Source organism: Gymnoscopelus microlampas (assembly GCF_963454915.1).
Source record: "Gymnoscopelus microlampas genome assembly, chromosome: 16".
NCBI lineage: Eukaryota > Metazoa > Chordata > Actinopteri > Myctophiformes > Myctophidae > Gymnoscopelus > Gymnoscopelus microlampas.
The window spans coordinates 39622845-39640177 of NC_139953.1; the positions used below are offsets into that span (position 1 = coordinate 39622845).

The 17333-nt window shown below is 41.5% G+C and overlaps 1 protein-coding gene across 2 annotated transcripts in view; it reads left to right on the forward strand.

Annotated features, from left to right (window-relative positions):
• Window positions 1-391: 391 nt before the first annotated feature.
• xrn2 (5'-3' exoribonuclease 2) overlaps window positions 392-17333 on the forward strand; it is a 41298-nt gene continuing 24356 nt past the window's right edge. Inside the window, exons 1-18 of one of the 2 annotated variants that reach the window (XM_084082922.1) lie at window positions 392-634; window positions 1645-1772; window positions 2004-2115; window positions 2589-2700; window positions 3471-3529; window positions 3770-3859; window positions 4347-4419; window positions 4954-5004; window positions 5472-5629; window positions 6622-6696; window positions 6978-7111; window positions 7768-7825; window positions 8232-8339; window positions 8605-8649; window positions 10912-11055; window positions 11551-11595; window positions 13632-13711; window positions 16238-16373. In XM_084082922.1, the coding sequence (XP_083939048.1) occupies window positions 560-634; window positions 1645-1772; window positions 2004-2115; window positions 2589-2700; window positions 3471-3529; window positions 3770-3859; window positions 4347-4419; window positions 4954-5004; window positions 5472-5629; window positions 6622-6696; window positions 6978-7111; window positions 7768-7825; window positions 8232-8339; window positions 8605-8649; window positions 10912-11055; window positions 11551-11595; window positions 13632-13711; window positions 16238-16373 (1683 nt within the window). In that variant the 5' untranslated portion in view covers window positions 392-559. The remainder of the gene's footprint in view (window positions 635-1644; window positions 1773-2003; window positions 2116-2588; window positions 2701-3470; window positions 3530-3769; window positions 3860-4346; window positions 4420-4953; window positions 5005-5471; window positions 5630-6621; window positions 6697-6977; window positions 7112-7767; window positions 7826-8231; window positions 8340-8604; window positions 8650-10911; window positions 11056-11550; window positions 11596-13631; window positions 13712-16237; window positions 16374-17333) is intronic. The other variant, XM_084082923.1, reaches the window with a different exon arrangement.

Here is a 17333-nt window from a genome sequence, read left to right on the forward strand (position 1 = left end):
GTACAAATTACTAAGCTTGTTTAAAACACACACACACACACACACACACACACACACACACACACACACACACACACACACACACACACACACACACACACACACACACACACACACACACACACACACACACACAGGGAAAAAAAGAGCAGCAAATGTTTATCTGAAACACAATTTTATACGATATAGAGGGGGTCCCTGCTTCATCTCTCTCTCAGCTAGGGGGTCCTTGGCCTGAAAGCGTTGAAGACCCCTGCTCTATCTCTCTATCTCTCTCTCTCTCTCTCCAGCGGGGGGCACTGTGACTCGCGGGGAGTGATCAAGTGTTTTAGGCGGAAACCAGACTCTCGCTCTCGGTGTGACCCGGACACAGTACATGTATGTATGGGGCCGCTGCAGCATGTTATCACATTCACGCTAATCGATGCTGTTACAACAACAACATCTCATCTGCTTGTTTTTGTTTTAAAAGAAACCTATTCTATACGTTTCGTTGGTTGTTTCTTCTTGCTGTGTTGTTGTTATCTAACACCTGTTGTTGTTCAGTGGAGAATAATAGATGGGAGTCCCGGCGTTCTTCCGATGGCTGAGCAGAAAGTATTCGACCATCGTCGTCCACTGCACGGAGGAGAAGGTGGGTTAGCCTGTTAGCATCGTGCTAATACGTGACGCTGCGCGGTGTGTTTGTATTGTTATTAGAATGAACCACGTTATTAAGACCTTAGCCTGAGGCCTATTCTACTAAATGTCTTCTTATATCCCAGCAGTTTTGTGAGAAATGTTGCTGTATATCATGTCAAGGCCACACAATTATATGTGTTTGGCCACGGACCCCCATCTGAAAATATTTTTTGTTCTAGGGACCCCCAGAACCATAGAATGTTTTAGTTGAGTTGTTCGCTTAAAAAAAAAGACATATGTTATTTGGGCACCTTTTTTGAATGAAAAAATGGCAGATCTACAAGCTCATAGCGCGTCGCGCCATCATAAATCTTCTCCTCTGGGGGTCCGCAGCCTAATGTATATCAATTGTGGGGTCTTCAGCGCGAAGAAGTTTGAGAAACACTGGTTTACAGTGCATTACTATTACATTTGTTAGGCGCTTTGTTGTTTTTGTGGCATTTTGTTGAAAATTGCATGAATAATGTAAACTAGGAAGGCGGGGAATAGAAACACTGTAATTATTTATAACAGGGGACTTCAACATTTGTCAGTCTAAGGACCCCTTAGGTGAGAGAGAGATGTAGCAGGGACCCCCACTGCATATTGTATAACATTGTGTTGCAGATTAAACTTTTTTCATAGGTTATAGATTCATAGACCGATTGGACAGTGTATTTTTGGAGATTTAACCACTTAAACCGTCTAGTCTATACTTAGCAAACTTGACCTTTCACTCTGCACTTAGTCTGCTTTATTCCCCACCTACACCAAACCTCTTTGCCGATCTACAAGCTCACAACTTGTGAGCTTGTAGATCTGCTATTTTCGGCTTAAGTTCTCCTCAGTATAAGAATACTAGGGTTCTAGCACAAAGATTTTGCGGCCCCCTGTAGTAACTCTGAGAACCCCCTAGGGGTCACGGACGCCCTGTTGAAGACCCCTGATTTATGATATATATTTTTTAATATCTTCTCTCCACAGTCCAAGGAGTGCAATGGAGTCCGCGTACCGGTGGACACCAGCAAGCCCAATCCCAACGAGACGGAGTTCGACAACCTGTACCTGGACATGAATGGAATCATCCACCCCTGCAGTCACCCTGAAGACAAGTCAGTCCCCTTCCATCTCTGCACCTTCTTTAAAACCCATTAAATCGGGAAAGCATCCGTGTCATTTTAGGTTATATATCGTCTCTGTCGGGAGGGCATTAATTTACAACAACAAAAAAACATAAAAAGTAAAAAAAAATGGAGATACAAAGTTTATGCCCGACAGCAGAAGTATGCAGTAAGTCTAACCCATGTTTTCGTAACGAGTTCTGTTTTTAAATTTGTCTGCAGGCCTGCACCCAAAAATGAGGACGAGATGATGGTGCTCATCTTTGAGTACATCGATCGCCTGTTCAATATCGTCCGACCCAGGAGGGTCCTTTACATGGCTATAGATGGAGTGGTGAGTAATGAACCAGACTCCATTGAACAAGGCTTAGAAGAACTATACTCTACTGTCATCGACTGAAACCTGTGCAAGCCCAAACGTTCATATTTTGGAAGATGTATGGTGCTAATATATATGTCTATTAGGGAATGCAAATGTTTAATTAATCGATCGTTGATTCACCTTATTAATCAGTCATCATCCATTAATTGATAAGCAGTGATTTTCCTGAGAATTACTACTTACTACTAGTACAAACTGCACAGTAGCGCCTGCTGAGATAGGTAATGCTGAAACAGTTTGCCCTGAAAATACTGGTGTTTAAATTAACCAAACAACAAAATTGCCTGTGTATATTGATGATGCATCTGATCAGGTCTGATGTCAAACGGTCACGTCATGCAGTGTTACACACACACAGTACCTGTGCTCAAAATAGACCCAGGATGTGTCATAAATGAAGCGCTTTCGTCCTTAACCCCGACCAGGCTCCTCGTGCCAAGATGAACCAACAGCGCTCCAGAAGATTCCGCGCTTCCAAAGAGGGGGCGGAGCTAATGGTGGAGAAGGAGCGAGTGCGAGAGGAGGTCATCAAGAAAGGCATGTGTTGATTGTCTCTTGATATATTGGTGTCATCGATCGTCGGCTACATTTAATCAGCATCTAATATATTGACTCCCAGTTAGTCTTATTCTGTTTTATATGCATCTTTAACCACATGAACTCTAGCTTCCCTATTCTGGGGTGAACATTTTGAGCTTGTAGAGCGGCTATTTGTGTCAAAGAGCTTTAGTGTAGAGGGGAAAAAAGAAGTAGACCAAGTATAGAGCGTGCCAACGACTCGTCACCACAGGGGGGCGTGGCATAGTAGCTGCAGACATACTTGAGGGGGGCAATGTTAAGTCAACCTGGTTTTTACCCCTCAAAGATGTCCGCCGCTACCAAAAGACACTTGTTGACGCCCCCTTCAGGATTTTTGGCACGCTCTATAGAACCCCGGGGCAACCCGGACATCTGAAGTATATAGGGTTTTAAGACTGCAATGTTTGTTCCTTCCCTGAGAGACTTAAGACCACTTAAACCCTCTATACTTAGAAAACTTGATCAGAGTTGGCTCTGTGCTTTGTCTGCTCTTCTTTTTCCCTCTACACCAATTCTCTTTGGTGAGAGTAGCCGATCTACAAGATTGTAGATTGCCTATTTTCAGTTAATGTTTCCCCCAGAATAGGGGATGCTAAGGTTCAAATGTTAACTAATGAAGTTAGTTCATTCCTCAATGTGATAACATTTGACAACTTCTGTCTTCAACACCCAGTCTGCTAAATGCTCCAAGTACACTTAACTCTACGTCTTGTTCCTACCATCTTTAGGAGGATACCTGCCACCCGATCAGATAAAGGAGAGGTTTGACAGCAACTGCATTACTCCAGTAAGTTGGACAAATATCATTTTTTCATTGTGGTTCTTTTAATGACAGCCTCAAGTGTGTTATTTCTTTTGGAACACGGATGCCAACGATTAGCAACAAGGTTAACTCACAATTCTAATAAAAAATGTTAACTTACAATCAAAACCTAGCGTAGCGGTGGTTATTATAATCAACGGAACGGTTCAAGGTGAATGAGCTATCAGAATCTTATGACATATATTTTTGTGTGTGTGTATCTAGGGAACCGAGTTTATGGACAACCTTGCTAATTGTCTTCGCTACTACTGCGCAGACAGACTGAGCAACGACCCTGGATGGCGGAACATCACAGTGAGTACAACTCAGCACAGCACTCCACGCTCTTTCTCTAACCATGCACAAGCACCCAACATGTGTGTGTAATTTTTGACAATTTTTGAATTGCCATTTATGTAGCATGTCTTATATAATCTGAATTAAGCTTCATTTATACGATGATAGTCGAATTAGGCTTTAGTAACCACTCATTCTCAAAGTAAGGTCTGGGGAACCCCAGGGGTCCTTGAGGTGGTGCCAGGGGGTCCCCTGCAAAATGAGTTAATAGTTTTGCTACTATAACCCTATTTTATACTTAATTGTGAATTATTTTTTTGAATAATATTGCTGCTTTTTTTTTTAACACAAATCTTATGGCACAAGCTCTGTTCAGATGGGGGTTCACCGCGACTAAACTCATATCAATTTGGGGGGTCCTTGACTAGAAAATGTCCGAGAACCACTGCACTAGCGAGTGGTCCGTAAAAGAAGGCATTTCATTAGCGGCTGTTTGTCTTTTCAGGTGGTCTTGTCCGACGCCAGTGTTCCTGGAGAGGGAGAACACAAGATCATGGACTACATCAGAAGACAGAGAGGTACTGTAGGAGGGACCTTCTGGTTACTCTGATGTGTCGGAGTAACTTTTGGTTGAATGGATTTGTGCCCCCGTGAAGAGAATTGATCACAAGCTCAAAGCTGTTGTGTGGATAATGCCCTGTTCACACTACCGGGCCAGCAACAAAGCTACCAAAACGTCCATTTGTGGCTAGCTACACTGTGGCGGACCTTGTTTTTCTTCCCTTTACATTTAAAATTTCAATGTAAATTTGGGGGTCCTTGATATGAAAATATTTGAGAACAGAGGAGGAATTGTGAGGAGAGAAGAGGAGTGGAAATGGTGAAACAAGAACACTTGATTGATTGACACTTAACTGCCTCTTTGAAGAGCTTTTTTCAAAGTGCCTGGCGTCTCTTTGTAGCTTGATGTCGCTGTTTTCCATTGAATAGCATGTCAATTTGTCACTGCAAGTGTGGGCACGGCATGAGACTCAAAACTCAAAATCCCACCTATCAGAAATAAAAACCTGTCTGAGATTTGTGTTGTCTCACCTGTGTGTTTACTTCAACAGCTCAGCCCAACCACGACCCCAACACACATCACTGCCTGTGCGGAGCTGACGGTAAGCCCCCTCCCCTGCACACACACACACACACACACACACACTGAACTATGTCCCTTAAAGAGCTGTATTTTTTGTCAAATTCGTCGCACAAAAAAAGAAGAAAAAAAGCCACCTCTTCTTGCGTCATAGTTGTGTAAACGTAGATTTAATCATACATGCATGCCACTTAGAACATACATATTATGTGTTGTGTATGTCATCATGGCCAAAAACCTTGTATTTGACCTTGTGACGTTGTAAAAACTACAGTACATTGTATGATTTGGAACACATGCTCTTTGTTCAATTTCCTGAAAAGCAATGACTTTGGCCATACAAGATTCCAAGCTGACAGCGTGCGCATGCGCGCACACACACACACACACACACACGTGCGCATATCGACGGAACCTCACAACTAGCATTGCATTAATCTTATCCCACTTTGTTTCTAATGTTTATCATCATCTTTGCTATTTGATCAGCTGATCTGATCATGCTGGGCCTGGCTACTCACGAGCCAAACTTCACCATCATCAGAGAGGAGTTTAAACCCAACCAACCTCGGCCCTGTGCGCTGTGTAATCAGATGGGTCATGAGCTCAAAGACTGCTGTGGAACGGCCCGGGAGAAACAGGGAGAGGTGATTATTATTTGTTTTTTGTCTTTATTTATCCAAGGGAGGTTTGCTGAACGTTAATGTTCTTTTTCAGCATCGGCCTGGCTGCTTCACAATCACACAGACACAGACTTTAAAACCTGGGAACTGGCCAGTACATCCTCAGTGTTAGGTTGAGTTGTTCCGATACCAATACCATCGGAAAAGCTGCCGATACTGCCTAAAATGCTGGTATCAGTATCTGCGAGTATGTCATTCCAATATCATGTAATTTATCACATGATATGTCATTTACAGTCATCAATTATTTTGAATGCTGAAGCATTCTCTTGCTGTACTATTTACATTATTTTTACAAACTTGTAGCTGCACTTTAACAATTATTAATGGAATGTTTATTTATTCCTAGATCAGTGGTTCTCAAACTTTAACATTTCAAGTACCCCCATAACCCATTTGTATACACTCAGAGTGACAGACCTGTAAGGGTCCATTTGGAAACCCCCCCCCCCCCCCCCCCCCCCCAAGGAACCTAGAGAATCCCTGGACCCCACTTTGAGGGCCACTTGTCCTAGATTCTTTTTAAATGACACTGGTATCGGATCGGTATTCAGTATCGACCCATACGCAAGTTATGGGTATCGGAATTGTCAAGGAAAACATTTTATCGGTACATCTCTAGTCTTATGCTGTTTGCCACTGAGCCCCTCCACTGGAGCAGGTTGTTTGGGGTTCAGTGCCTTGCTCAGCAGAATCGAACTGGGAACCCTTTCAGCCACAAGCATGCTTCTCTAACCTTTTGGCTTCTGCTGCCCCCAGATCTTGATGTTGTGCGAGAGAGCTTACACATTCCATATTCTATTTGGATGGTTTTGGATAGGCATTAGTTAAACCATTCTTCTTTAGTTCCCACAAGCAACAGAAAACCAACGTGTCATGTCGTCCTAAGAAGCTTTTAGAAGCCCTCCAGTGGATTCTCTCTCTCTGACCTTGTCCTTTATCGTTCATTATTCCAGCATGACCAGTTTGCAGACGCCATGCCAGTATCTGAATGCGAGTTCATCTTCATCAGACTCTGTGTTTTGCGCGAGGTATGGAAGAGACAGACACACACACACACACACACACCACACTACCACTTGAACCCTAGCGTTGCTATTGTGAAGTGGGATATTCTGCATGAGTTACTTTGAGTATATTTTGATGCCAATACTTTTGCACTTTTACTCAAATAATACAATTTGAATACAGGACCGTTAAATTGTAACCGAGTATTTCTACATTATGGTATTTCTTACTGTTATGTAAAAAATACAGCGTAAAATGGGAGTACTTTTATTCTATCACTGATGTTCACTCTTTCCTTGTGCAGTATCTGGAGAAAGAGCTCACCATGGCCAGTCTGCCGTTCCCCTTCGACTTTGAGAGAAGTGTTGATGACTGGGTGTTCATGTGCTTCTTCGTCGGTAACGACTTCCTCCCTCACTTACCGTCCTTAGAGATCAGGTGAGTTGGAGTTGAGTTTTTAAATGTATATACTGTACCTAACCGGATAAATGTAGTCCCAGGTTCCCAGAAGGTGGCATACCTATTTTTCTGTTCCGGGTGAAGTTTCCCCTTGCTTGACCCATTAAGACCTGAGGCTGATTCTACAAAATGTCTTCTAAATCCTAACTGTTTTTTGAAAAAACGTATGTTACTATGTCAGTGGTTCTCAATCTTTTTCATGTCAAGGACCCAAAAATGTATATGTATTTGGCCGCAGACCCTCATCTCAAAATATTTTGTTCCAGGGACCCCCAGAAGCAAAGATTTGAGTTACAAATGTTTGCTTTAAAAATCTATGGGAAACTGACCCATTAGAGAAAATGGGTATGTTAGCTTTTGGAAAAAGGAACTACATTACGCACAGTTTACTGTATTTAAACTACTTTCAACCTGTGTCGTCCCTCCCTATTTTGGGAATGTCATTATAGGTGAAAACTTTAAAAAATAGCGAAAGTAGCAGATGACAATGCGACACGTTATAAGCTTGTATTTGAGCTATTGTCTGTTGCTGTAATGACCCATTTTGTTTCTCTGGCAATTCAACGTTTCTTGTTATCAATTGAAGAACTGTTGAAAAGACTGTCTAAGTTGGTCTGTTGTGTTTATCATTTCAGGGAGGGTGCAATAGACAGACTGGTGGGCATCTACAAAGACGTGGTACACAAAACTGGAGTAAGTATCATCTGCACTGATTGATTGTAAATGCAGAAAATGCAGAAAATGCAGAAACTATCTAAACAATATAATAGAGACAAATACTCCTCATCTCCAGCAGAGGTGTCTGTTGATAAAGATGTAGACTAAGTTCTATTTACATCCGTGTGTCATTTTGTTTATCTGAAACCTGGTCATGAACTTTGAGCTATAAGCTTTGAGGTGTACTTTTTACATCATGGCTGGGGGGATGTACATGAAGCTGCCTCACGCTACAGAAACAGGAGATAGACTCCTGACCTATGGGCCTTATGGCTCGGCAAGGCTGACTTACTCACTCACTGATGAATGCCGCAGTCCAGCTTTGTTGTATCAATGTATATCTCTACTTGTCCTCACCAGCTGTGTGTGTGTCTGTCCTCAGGGCTACCTGACGCACAACGGCTTTGTCAACCTGGAGAGAGTTGAGCTGATCATGCAGGCGGTCGGTGTGGCTGAAGACAACATCTTCAGGAAACGCAAACAGGATGACGTAAGATCTGCCTCTAACTGGCTTCTCTGGAACTAGGTCTGGGCAATTAACCGAAAATATATCCAAATCGATATTTAGAACTAATTGCCGACTTATTTTCACGAAATACGTAATCGAGGCAAAAGTTTGAAATAATAGTGCTGTTGATATGAAGTCATATCACCTAGCACCATGAACCCTGTGAAAGACAAGAACTCTCGGTGACACTGAACTCTACCGTTTTGTTTTCTTGAACTCCTCTACCGTTTTTTCCCCCATCTTTTAGGAAGGCTTCAAGAGAAGGATGAAGGAGAAGAAGAAAAGAATGAAGGTGAGTGTAACAGACAGACATATGAATAAATGAATGAGTAAATGGATGGAGTAAGATGGATGACATTTTAACTGATTTCTTTTTGTTAAAGTGCAAAAAAAACTAGACGCGTCGCAATTCCGGGGAAATTGCAGAGTGTGGTTGCGCCGACGCCGGTCGCGGGTCGCGGCCGCCGGGACTCGAGGAATAGGCCGGGAGGAATAACGTCGGAGGCTGCGCCAATTACATTGTCACGTCTCTCATGAGATCGCTTGCGTTTCATTTTGAAAGGATCGATCCACCCCGAAATAATGTTTTTGCATCAAACGGTTACATTTTGCGCATTTGTGGCGCCCCCTATGGGTCAAAGTAGAAATGCTTTTGGGAATTTGTTGAGTAAACCACCCTCGACATGTGATTTGAATTTGGGATTGACCGGACGTTTCGTTCGTGATTTCTGGCATTTTTGGTAAAACGGGCCCCTCCCGCTAACTTTGGAAGCCATTTACGGACGAACGGTAAGGTCTATGAAAATGCCGTTTGGATATGTTTACCGCATGGGCTCAGAGATCACGTGTACCGATTTGTGTGAGATTTGGAAAAAAATTGTAGGAAAAGGAGCAAAAAGTGTGTTTTGAAGAAAATTCAAAATGGCGGAAAATCTATCCTGACGCAAATGGGCGTGGCCTATATGGGGAGATGCGTAATGACCCAAGGAATCCAGGGAAAAAGAAATTTTGATTTTACGACCTACGGTTCAAGAGTTATAGGCCAAAAGGTAAAGTGGGCTGTTATAGCGCCACCATGTGGCCGACTGGTGTGATTATTTTCATAATAATTTCGCAAAAAACTATTAACCTTCCCTCCAAATCTTGTAACTGTAGCCCTTACGGTTTCCGAGAAAAAAATACTTGAATGGGAGTTTTTGCAATTCCCATTAAAGTGGATGGGGAAATTTAATGCAGAAATAAATCAATATCAAAAAATCTATCCTGACGCAAATGGGCGTGGCCTATATGGGGAGATGCGTAGTGACCCAAGGAATCCAGGTGAAAAGAAATTTTGATTTTCGGACCTACGGTTCAAGAGTTACAGGCCAAAACGTAAAGGGGGCTGTTATAGCGCCACCATGAGGCCGAATGGTGTGATATTTTTTTCAATAATTTCGAACAATATTATGAATTATCCCTCCAAATCTGATAACTCTAGCTCTTACGGTTTCTGAGAAAAAAATACTTGAATTTGAGTTTTTTCACTTTTCCATTAAAGCGGATGGGGACATTTAATGGCACTAATAAATTAATATCAATTAAACTATTCAACCAATCTCTTAGCAAAATACAAGCACACGATTCCCGATTTAGACGGTCATTTTGACATATGGCACAACATTGGGGGATGAAAACTGTGGGAGGAGATGCGGTTTGAAAAAAGTTTATCTATAAAGATGGAAATAAATAAAGTGTATAGAGTACTATAGTCTGGTTGCCCTGTTGGGCAACCACACTAAAAATGTGCAAAATTTAGAAATCAATTCTAAGTGTTTCTACTTCATGATTGTATTTTCTATGTATGTATATCAATGATTCATTAATTAAATTAGATTAAATCAATTAGTTGGATTAACCCATTTAGACGTGAGGCCAATTCTAAAAACGTTTTTAATAGGGGTGTGCCGATATATCGTCCCGCGATATATCGCGATACGTTTTCGCGACGATATGTATCGTTTTGGAAAAAAAAAATATCGTTTTTTTTTTTTTTTTTTACAATCATAATAATCAGGCATGCAAACGTCCCCGAAGTGAAAAGAGTGACAAAATGTTTTTTTTTCGGGTCAGGTGTCATACTATTTGGATTCAAAACGGCTATTGTAGCTGAAAAGCTACAAGTTTGCATGTCTGAATAATGCAAAAACAGAATTATTTGTTTGCATTTTCTTTTTTTCTCCTCCATATATTTTCATAATAAAAAAAGTGCGTATCGTATCGTATCGAAATCGTATCGAAGTTGTGAGCCAAATATCGTATCGTATCGTTTGGTGAAATTAGTGTATCGGCACACCCCTAGTTTTTAAGTTTTCTGAAAAACTTCACATAGTTATTCAAGAATTACAAAAAAATGCATGTTGCTATATACTGTACAACGGGCCCAAAAGGGATTCCCGTATTGAAAGGTAAAGTTACATATAGGGGTTCCCGGTCTAAATGGGTTAACTGTTACTATAAATGTTCAACAGTTCCCGTGTAAGCCATTGTTGTTGTTTTCATTTTTTTTGTGCAGGCCGAGCATCAGGCTCCAGCCTACATGACCACGGGTCAGTTTGCCCCCCAGGCCCTGGGTGGCAGAGACAGACCCGGGGCTGTGCACAACGCCCGACAACAGGCCTACGACATGAGGATGCAGCCCAGCGAGCAGCACAACAAGGTATACACATTCATTGTTTCTTAGACTTGTTTCTTCATATTTTCTCTGAGGCCCTACGTTGTTCTTTATGCACTCTATTTATGTATGTGATTATTTACTTTGTTGACCAGAGTTGGTAACTCTGATCTTGCACTTATAAGTCGCTCTGGATAACGGTGTCTACTAAATGCCAAATTGTCTAAAGTTGGAACTATAGTACAACAGTGGTTCTCAAACATTTTCATGTCAAGGCAACCCAAATTCATATGTATTAAGCCAGAGACCCCCGTTCGAAAATACTTTGTGCCAGGGCCCCTATAAGAGACGAAATAAAATGCAGCCTAAGGTTTTAAACTGTTGCTCATTTTGCTGGGAACCCCCTGGAACCCCCTCAGGGATCCCCTGGGGGTTTGAGAACCAGTGTAATACCAGACATTTAGACGGTTAAAAATAAATAAAAAAATATTATATTATGATTGTGAAATGATTATTTTGATCTGGTTCATGGTTGTCCAGGATGCAGCCCAGTCTCTGAAGGCCATGATAAAGAACGGAGGACAGGTACGAACACTTTAAAATGTTACAGCTTCACTTCTATTCATATTCATGACTTCTATTAATATTCATGAATAGGAATACAAAAGGAGAATATTAACATGGCTTCGGTTGGTCAGCAAAACCATGTCACGAGCCAACTAACGTTCATAAGTCAATTTACAAGCTCTGCTTAAATAAAAGTGTTGGCTATCGACGGCAATACGTCCACTTGATCAAATCTTTTTTTTTAAATGTATGGCTTCAAATTGAGTGAGCTTGAAGCAAACTGATGGAGGACCGTCTGAACAACAGCCTGTGATCTTAGCTGCCTTTGCTTAAAGTACAGTACAGCATGCAGGGTACAGCGCATTGTGTGCCACAGCTTTCCACACAGTGAGAAAAAAAGGAATTAAAAAATATGGTTGGGAAGTTGGATCCACAGTGTGAGCTGCCTGGGAGAAAGTTATTCTCAAAGGAGGCTATACCGGACTGGCGGACCTTACAACACAGTTTTTTAGAGCAGTGGTTCTCAACCTGTGGGACTCCATGATTTTGGGAGGGTCCCCAGATGACAGTGAAGTGACAATTTAAGAACTTAACACCTTTTCAATACAAAAAAAAGTAAACCATTACTGCATCAAAAGTAATCGACAAACTATTCTATCAAAAACTGTTCAACCATTAGCCAAACTGTCAAATAGTGTTAGGAAGTGGCAAAAGTGGTGAAAATTGCAGATCTACAAGCTCACAATGGCTTGCGTTGCCAGTGGTTGTGAACTTGTAGATCTGCTGTTTTCACAATATTTATCTGTGGAACTGAGTCAACCAAAATTGACTGCTTCAACTCCTACTATTCCAAGCGCTCGTCGGAGTGGGGGGTTCCCCAGTTCAAATATGAATATTTTGGTGGGTCCCCAGTTCAAATATGATGATTTTGCAGGGTCGAGGCCTGAAAAATTTAAGAACCACTGGTTTAGAGAACGTGCAGATGCTGGTGGTTTGTGGTGGTAGGATGATCACACACAAATGAATGGAGCAACCAGTGTTGCTGAGATGCGGACCACTGCGAGTGAGATCCCATTAAAAGGCCTATTAAAAGGAGGAAGTTGCACCCGTAGCTATGATGAAAAATAAAATGTATTGCAACAGACCAAAGTTGTGATTAGATTACAATTTGCCTCAAGGGCCCATAATGTAGTGGACAGCCATCTTGTGGCGATAGACTGTAATAGCCGCCTCTGACTGCTTTTCATTTAAAACGGCTGTCATCTCTGGTCTTAATGCAGGTGCAAGGCACTTTTATTTATTTAACCGGTTAAAACCGAGTATTGCAGATTTCTGGGTTGCGTCAGTCATCTATGACGGTGGTTCTCAACCTGTGGGTCGGGACCCCCAGGGGGATAATATGATTATTTTGGGGGGTCGTGGCCTGAAAAGGTTGAGCACCACTGATCTATGTCAGGAGGTCCAAGGGGTCAACAAATCAGTTCAACCACTTTAACCCTGTATACATCAGCTTTTTGAAAATGGCCCATCTACAATAGATCAGCAATTTTTAAAGGAGATCTTGAAAAATGGGGAATATTTTTGAACGGCACAAATCTTGTATTGGGGCCCCTACCTCAAAATATTTTCAGATGGGGGTCCACAGCCAAATCCATATTAATTTGGGGTTCCTTGACATGAAACATTTTTAGAAGGTCTATGACATAACATTGACTTTGACGTATGAGTAAAAATGAAAAAGAATAAGTCAGTGATGCATTTTTACGACGTGACTTAAGGAGTCTTGCTGTCTGAAAATGCTTGTGTGTCTGGAGCTAATCTTGCAAAACCCCTTGCCTTGACCGATCATCAGTGCCAAATGTCTTGTACACACCACCAATAGGCCACATAAGTACTTCCCACTGATTATGTTTTCTCGTGTTTTATACTTTTTGAAGGAATGTAACTATAATTTCATAATGGAAGATTGAACGCATCACCCTGCGACATGTGAGCTTGTATGCTATTTTACTGCTATTGGAAATGTTTTGATGTTTTTGGTCGGTGCCCTGCAGGGTGACAGTGCAGATGGCAGAGGAGTGAAGAGGAAAGCGGAGGACAGCGACAGCGAGCCCGAACCTGAAGACAACGTCAGGTACGTCCACCCACTCCTCTCAGGTGTTTTTGGCTGGTTTGCGTCTGTAAAATACTTATTTTTCTATCGACTAGTCACCCCATGGAGAGATTTTTTTTTGTCGCATTCCTAAGCCAATAATTTGGTGACCAGCGGACCTGTTGGCAGCGGTTCCGGTAGGAGACTCTTTGTGTCTCCTACCGGAACCGCGTGCCCTGAGAAGTGCCAAGAGCTACTGTAGTGTCCTACCAAACTGGTTATACTGTGCCTGGACGTCACCACACGTCTCCAATCTAACTTGTTAAACACACTACATTAATAAACTCACCAATAGTAAGTATTTAAACACTGTAGTTGTCACCATTTGAGTGAAGAGCCATGTTTTTTTCTGCTTTTAAAAAGCAGGTGGGCTTTCAGCGCAGCGCAGGCAACGTACAGTATGAAATGAATCAACCATGAATGGATTAGGAGAACTACCAACACCAGAGCTCACAGCTGCTTATTTACTGTAGAAAATAAGCCACTGCTAAATTAATTTATTTTTTAAATAAAGAGAAATGAATAATATGAAAAATAATATCTGAATAATCGACTTTGATGTACAGTGGTCGAATAGGGGATTGATAGTCGAATATTCGATTATTCTGTGAATTTGGGGGTGACTATCCCTTTAACATTAAATGAGTGGCTTGTCATTGGCAAAACCATATCAAACCTGTGCACAATCTTCCTTCAGAATCTCCTGGTCAAGTTTAACAATCCTACCATCAGCAGACCTGTTTAGTTGAGGAGCATTTAATGATGAACTCAATTATGAATTTCTGTAGGCAATTGGGGCTGCCAGTATTGGTTATTTCCGTAGCGATTGTCGATTACTTATTTTCAGATGAATTTAATTATCGAGAATCGTGTTTTTAATATATGTTTTTCATTCATTATCCAATGAATCGAAAAGAACGTTCTTTATGGATTTTCTTTCTAAATCAACTACATTGATTAATCAAAAATAGCCGATTTACAAGCTCTGCTATTTTAGAAAAAGGAATTATTGTATTCAAATTGTTTGATTTAACCATTGCGCCCCTAAAGACAATACAAGTTGAAGAAACTGAATCATTTACGTGTATAAATGTCCAAAATGAGTCACCTTTGTGTGTGCTGCTGTGTACAAGCCGTTTTATTCCTCTAGTGCCCTGCAATCATCAACGCCCCTACACCCCCCCCCCCCCCCCCCCCCCCCCCCCCGGACGTGATTAACATGGAAAGCAGTCATATTCTGTCCAAATTCCTCTGCGACATGTTTCGCTAAAGCCTCCTAAATCCGCGGGGCTAAATTGGTATTCATGGAGGCTTTCCGGCCTGTCGCCGGGCTCTCCCCGCGGGCCTCGCTGCCCCGCCACCACTGACGAGACAGATGCTGCCTTGGGGCTCCTTGATTATCGGCGTCTCTGTCGGGTGGAAACCTCGTATGTCCAAAACTGTTGCTTTTCAGGATTCAAATTTCAAAAATGGCAAAAAGTAGCAGATGGATAGAGCTCACATTTGTGGATCTGCTACTTTTGGTGCTTTTGTGCGACGCTGTAGTATGATCAAGTAGAGTGTTAATCTATGAAAAAACAGTTAACCCATTAAGGCCTGAGGGCGATTCAAAAAATGATTTCTAAATCCTAACAGATTTTTGAAAAAAATATAAAAAAAAATGTTTTCACAATTTTTCAAAAATAGCAGATATACAAGCTCATAGCGCGGCACTCGGTGCCGCGCTATGAGCTTGTATATCTGCTATTTTTGAATAGCCAACGAAATCTAAAGTGACACAGATGCGTTCCAGGTCTTAATGGGTTAAAATATGGAGATAAGAGGTTTGTGTGTTTTATAGGGTTGTCATGGTTATGAAATTTCACTTGATTAATTGTCACACAAATGATTGTGATTAACAATTTTAATTGTCTTTTTTGGCCTTAAAAATTACATTTCATTTTTTGACTTTTGACCAATTTGACATGTATATTTTTGGATATGACGAATAATTTCAATATTCAAATAAATGGCTGACATGTTAAATAACTATACATTCAGAATGGAAAGTGGAAATGGCTCACAACAATGCGACGCGTTCCGAGCTAGTAGATCGGCTATTTTTTATAGTTTTATAGTTCTTTTTGGAAGATGTATGAAAATATTTCAACATGGAAATGATTCTGACTATTATGCAAAGTGATTGCGAGTATGTCAAATAATTGCGATCAGACGCTTATGTAATAATTGTGTGTGTGTGTGTGTGTGCAGCATCCAAGTCCATGCCATTGTAGCCACTCCACTTTATTTATATACACTATATTAGACTGTATGTTCAACTTGATTCATACACTTTAATATTGTTGCTGGAACCGTATATCACCTGTAACACCTGTGAAGGACGTAAGGAAGTGGCCCCCATGTCTTGCCAACATGGACTACTGTGTGGCTAAAGTGTAATAATAATACTAATGAAGAGAAAAAGCATAAATAATGATGTTTTGTTGTGCTGGTGTTTGTATTTTGCAGGTTATGGGAGGAGGGGTGGAAGCAGCGGTATTATAAGACCAAGTTTGACGTGGATGCCACCGACGAAGAGTTCAAGAAGAAGGTGGTGAAGTCGTACGTGGAGGGTCTCTGCTGGGTGCTGCAGTACTACTACCAGGTCCGTTGTCCCCCTAACCCCTAAGACTGGGAAAACCTATACGTTGTTATACCTTTGAAACTGGGAAAGCATCTGTCATTTTAGATGTTGCAAAAAAATGAATATAAAATAGTTTAGTGCAGGGGTCCTCAACAGGGGGTCCGGGACCCCTAGGGGGTCCTCAGAGTTACTACAGGGGGTCCGCCAAATCTTTATGTGATATGATTTTTTTTACATTAACCACTTGAACCCTAGTACACCTTTTCTGAGGAGAACTTTAGCGAAAAATAGCAGATCTACAAGCTCACAAAGCCTCGCAGCGCGAGGCATTGTGAGCTTGTAGATCGGCTATTTTTGGCAAAGAGTTATAGGTGTAGAGGGGAAAAGAGCAGCAAAAGTTTTTCTGAAACACAATTTTATACAATATAGAGGGGGTCCCTGCTTCATCCCTCTCAGCTAGGGGCTCCTTGGCCTGAAAACGTTGAAGACCCATGGTTTAGTGTTTTCTGAAAACTCAGGTCTTAATGGGTTCAAAACAACAGCGTTCAACCAAAGTTAAAAGCCAGGCAGTACACGTGATGTAATAGACGAGTCAAGGTTTGAGTTACAGGTCCAAGTGCCAGAAGGTTGTTTGGTTGTGAGCTCAGAGGGATTCCCCACAGAGCCACTGTGTCGTGTATATTTGAGTGTTCCTCCCGGTTATTGTTTGCCCTTTCATTACAGTCTAAATCATTTTATTGTTGTAAAACAATGATCTTTTATCTCCAAATGGAATAATTAGCCCTGGGCCCTCTCCAGCAGAACCCTGATGTATTAGGCATGAGTGTGTGTGTGTGTGTGTGTGTGTGTGTGAGGGCCAAATGTCCCCACAAGTATAGTAGAATTTGAGAAATAAGACATTGTGAGGAGGACAATGTTTCTATTCCACATATGAGAAATGGTTGTTTTATGGTTAAGAAAAAAGTTTACAAATGGGAAAAG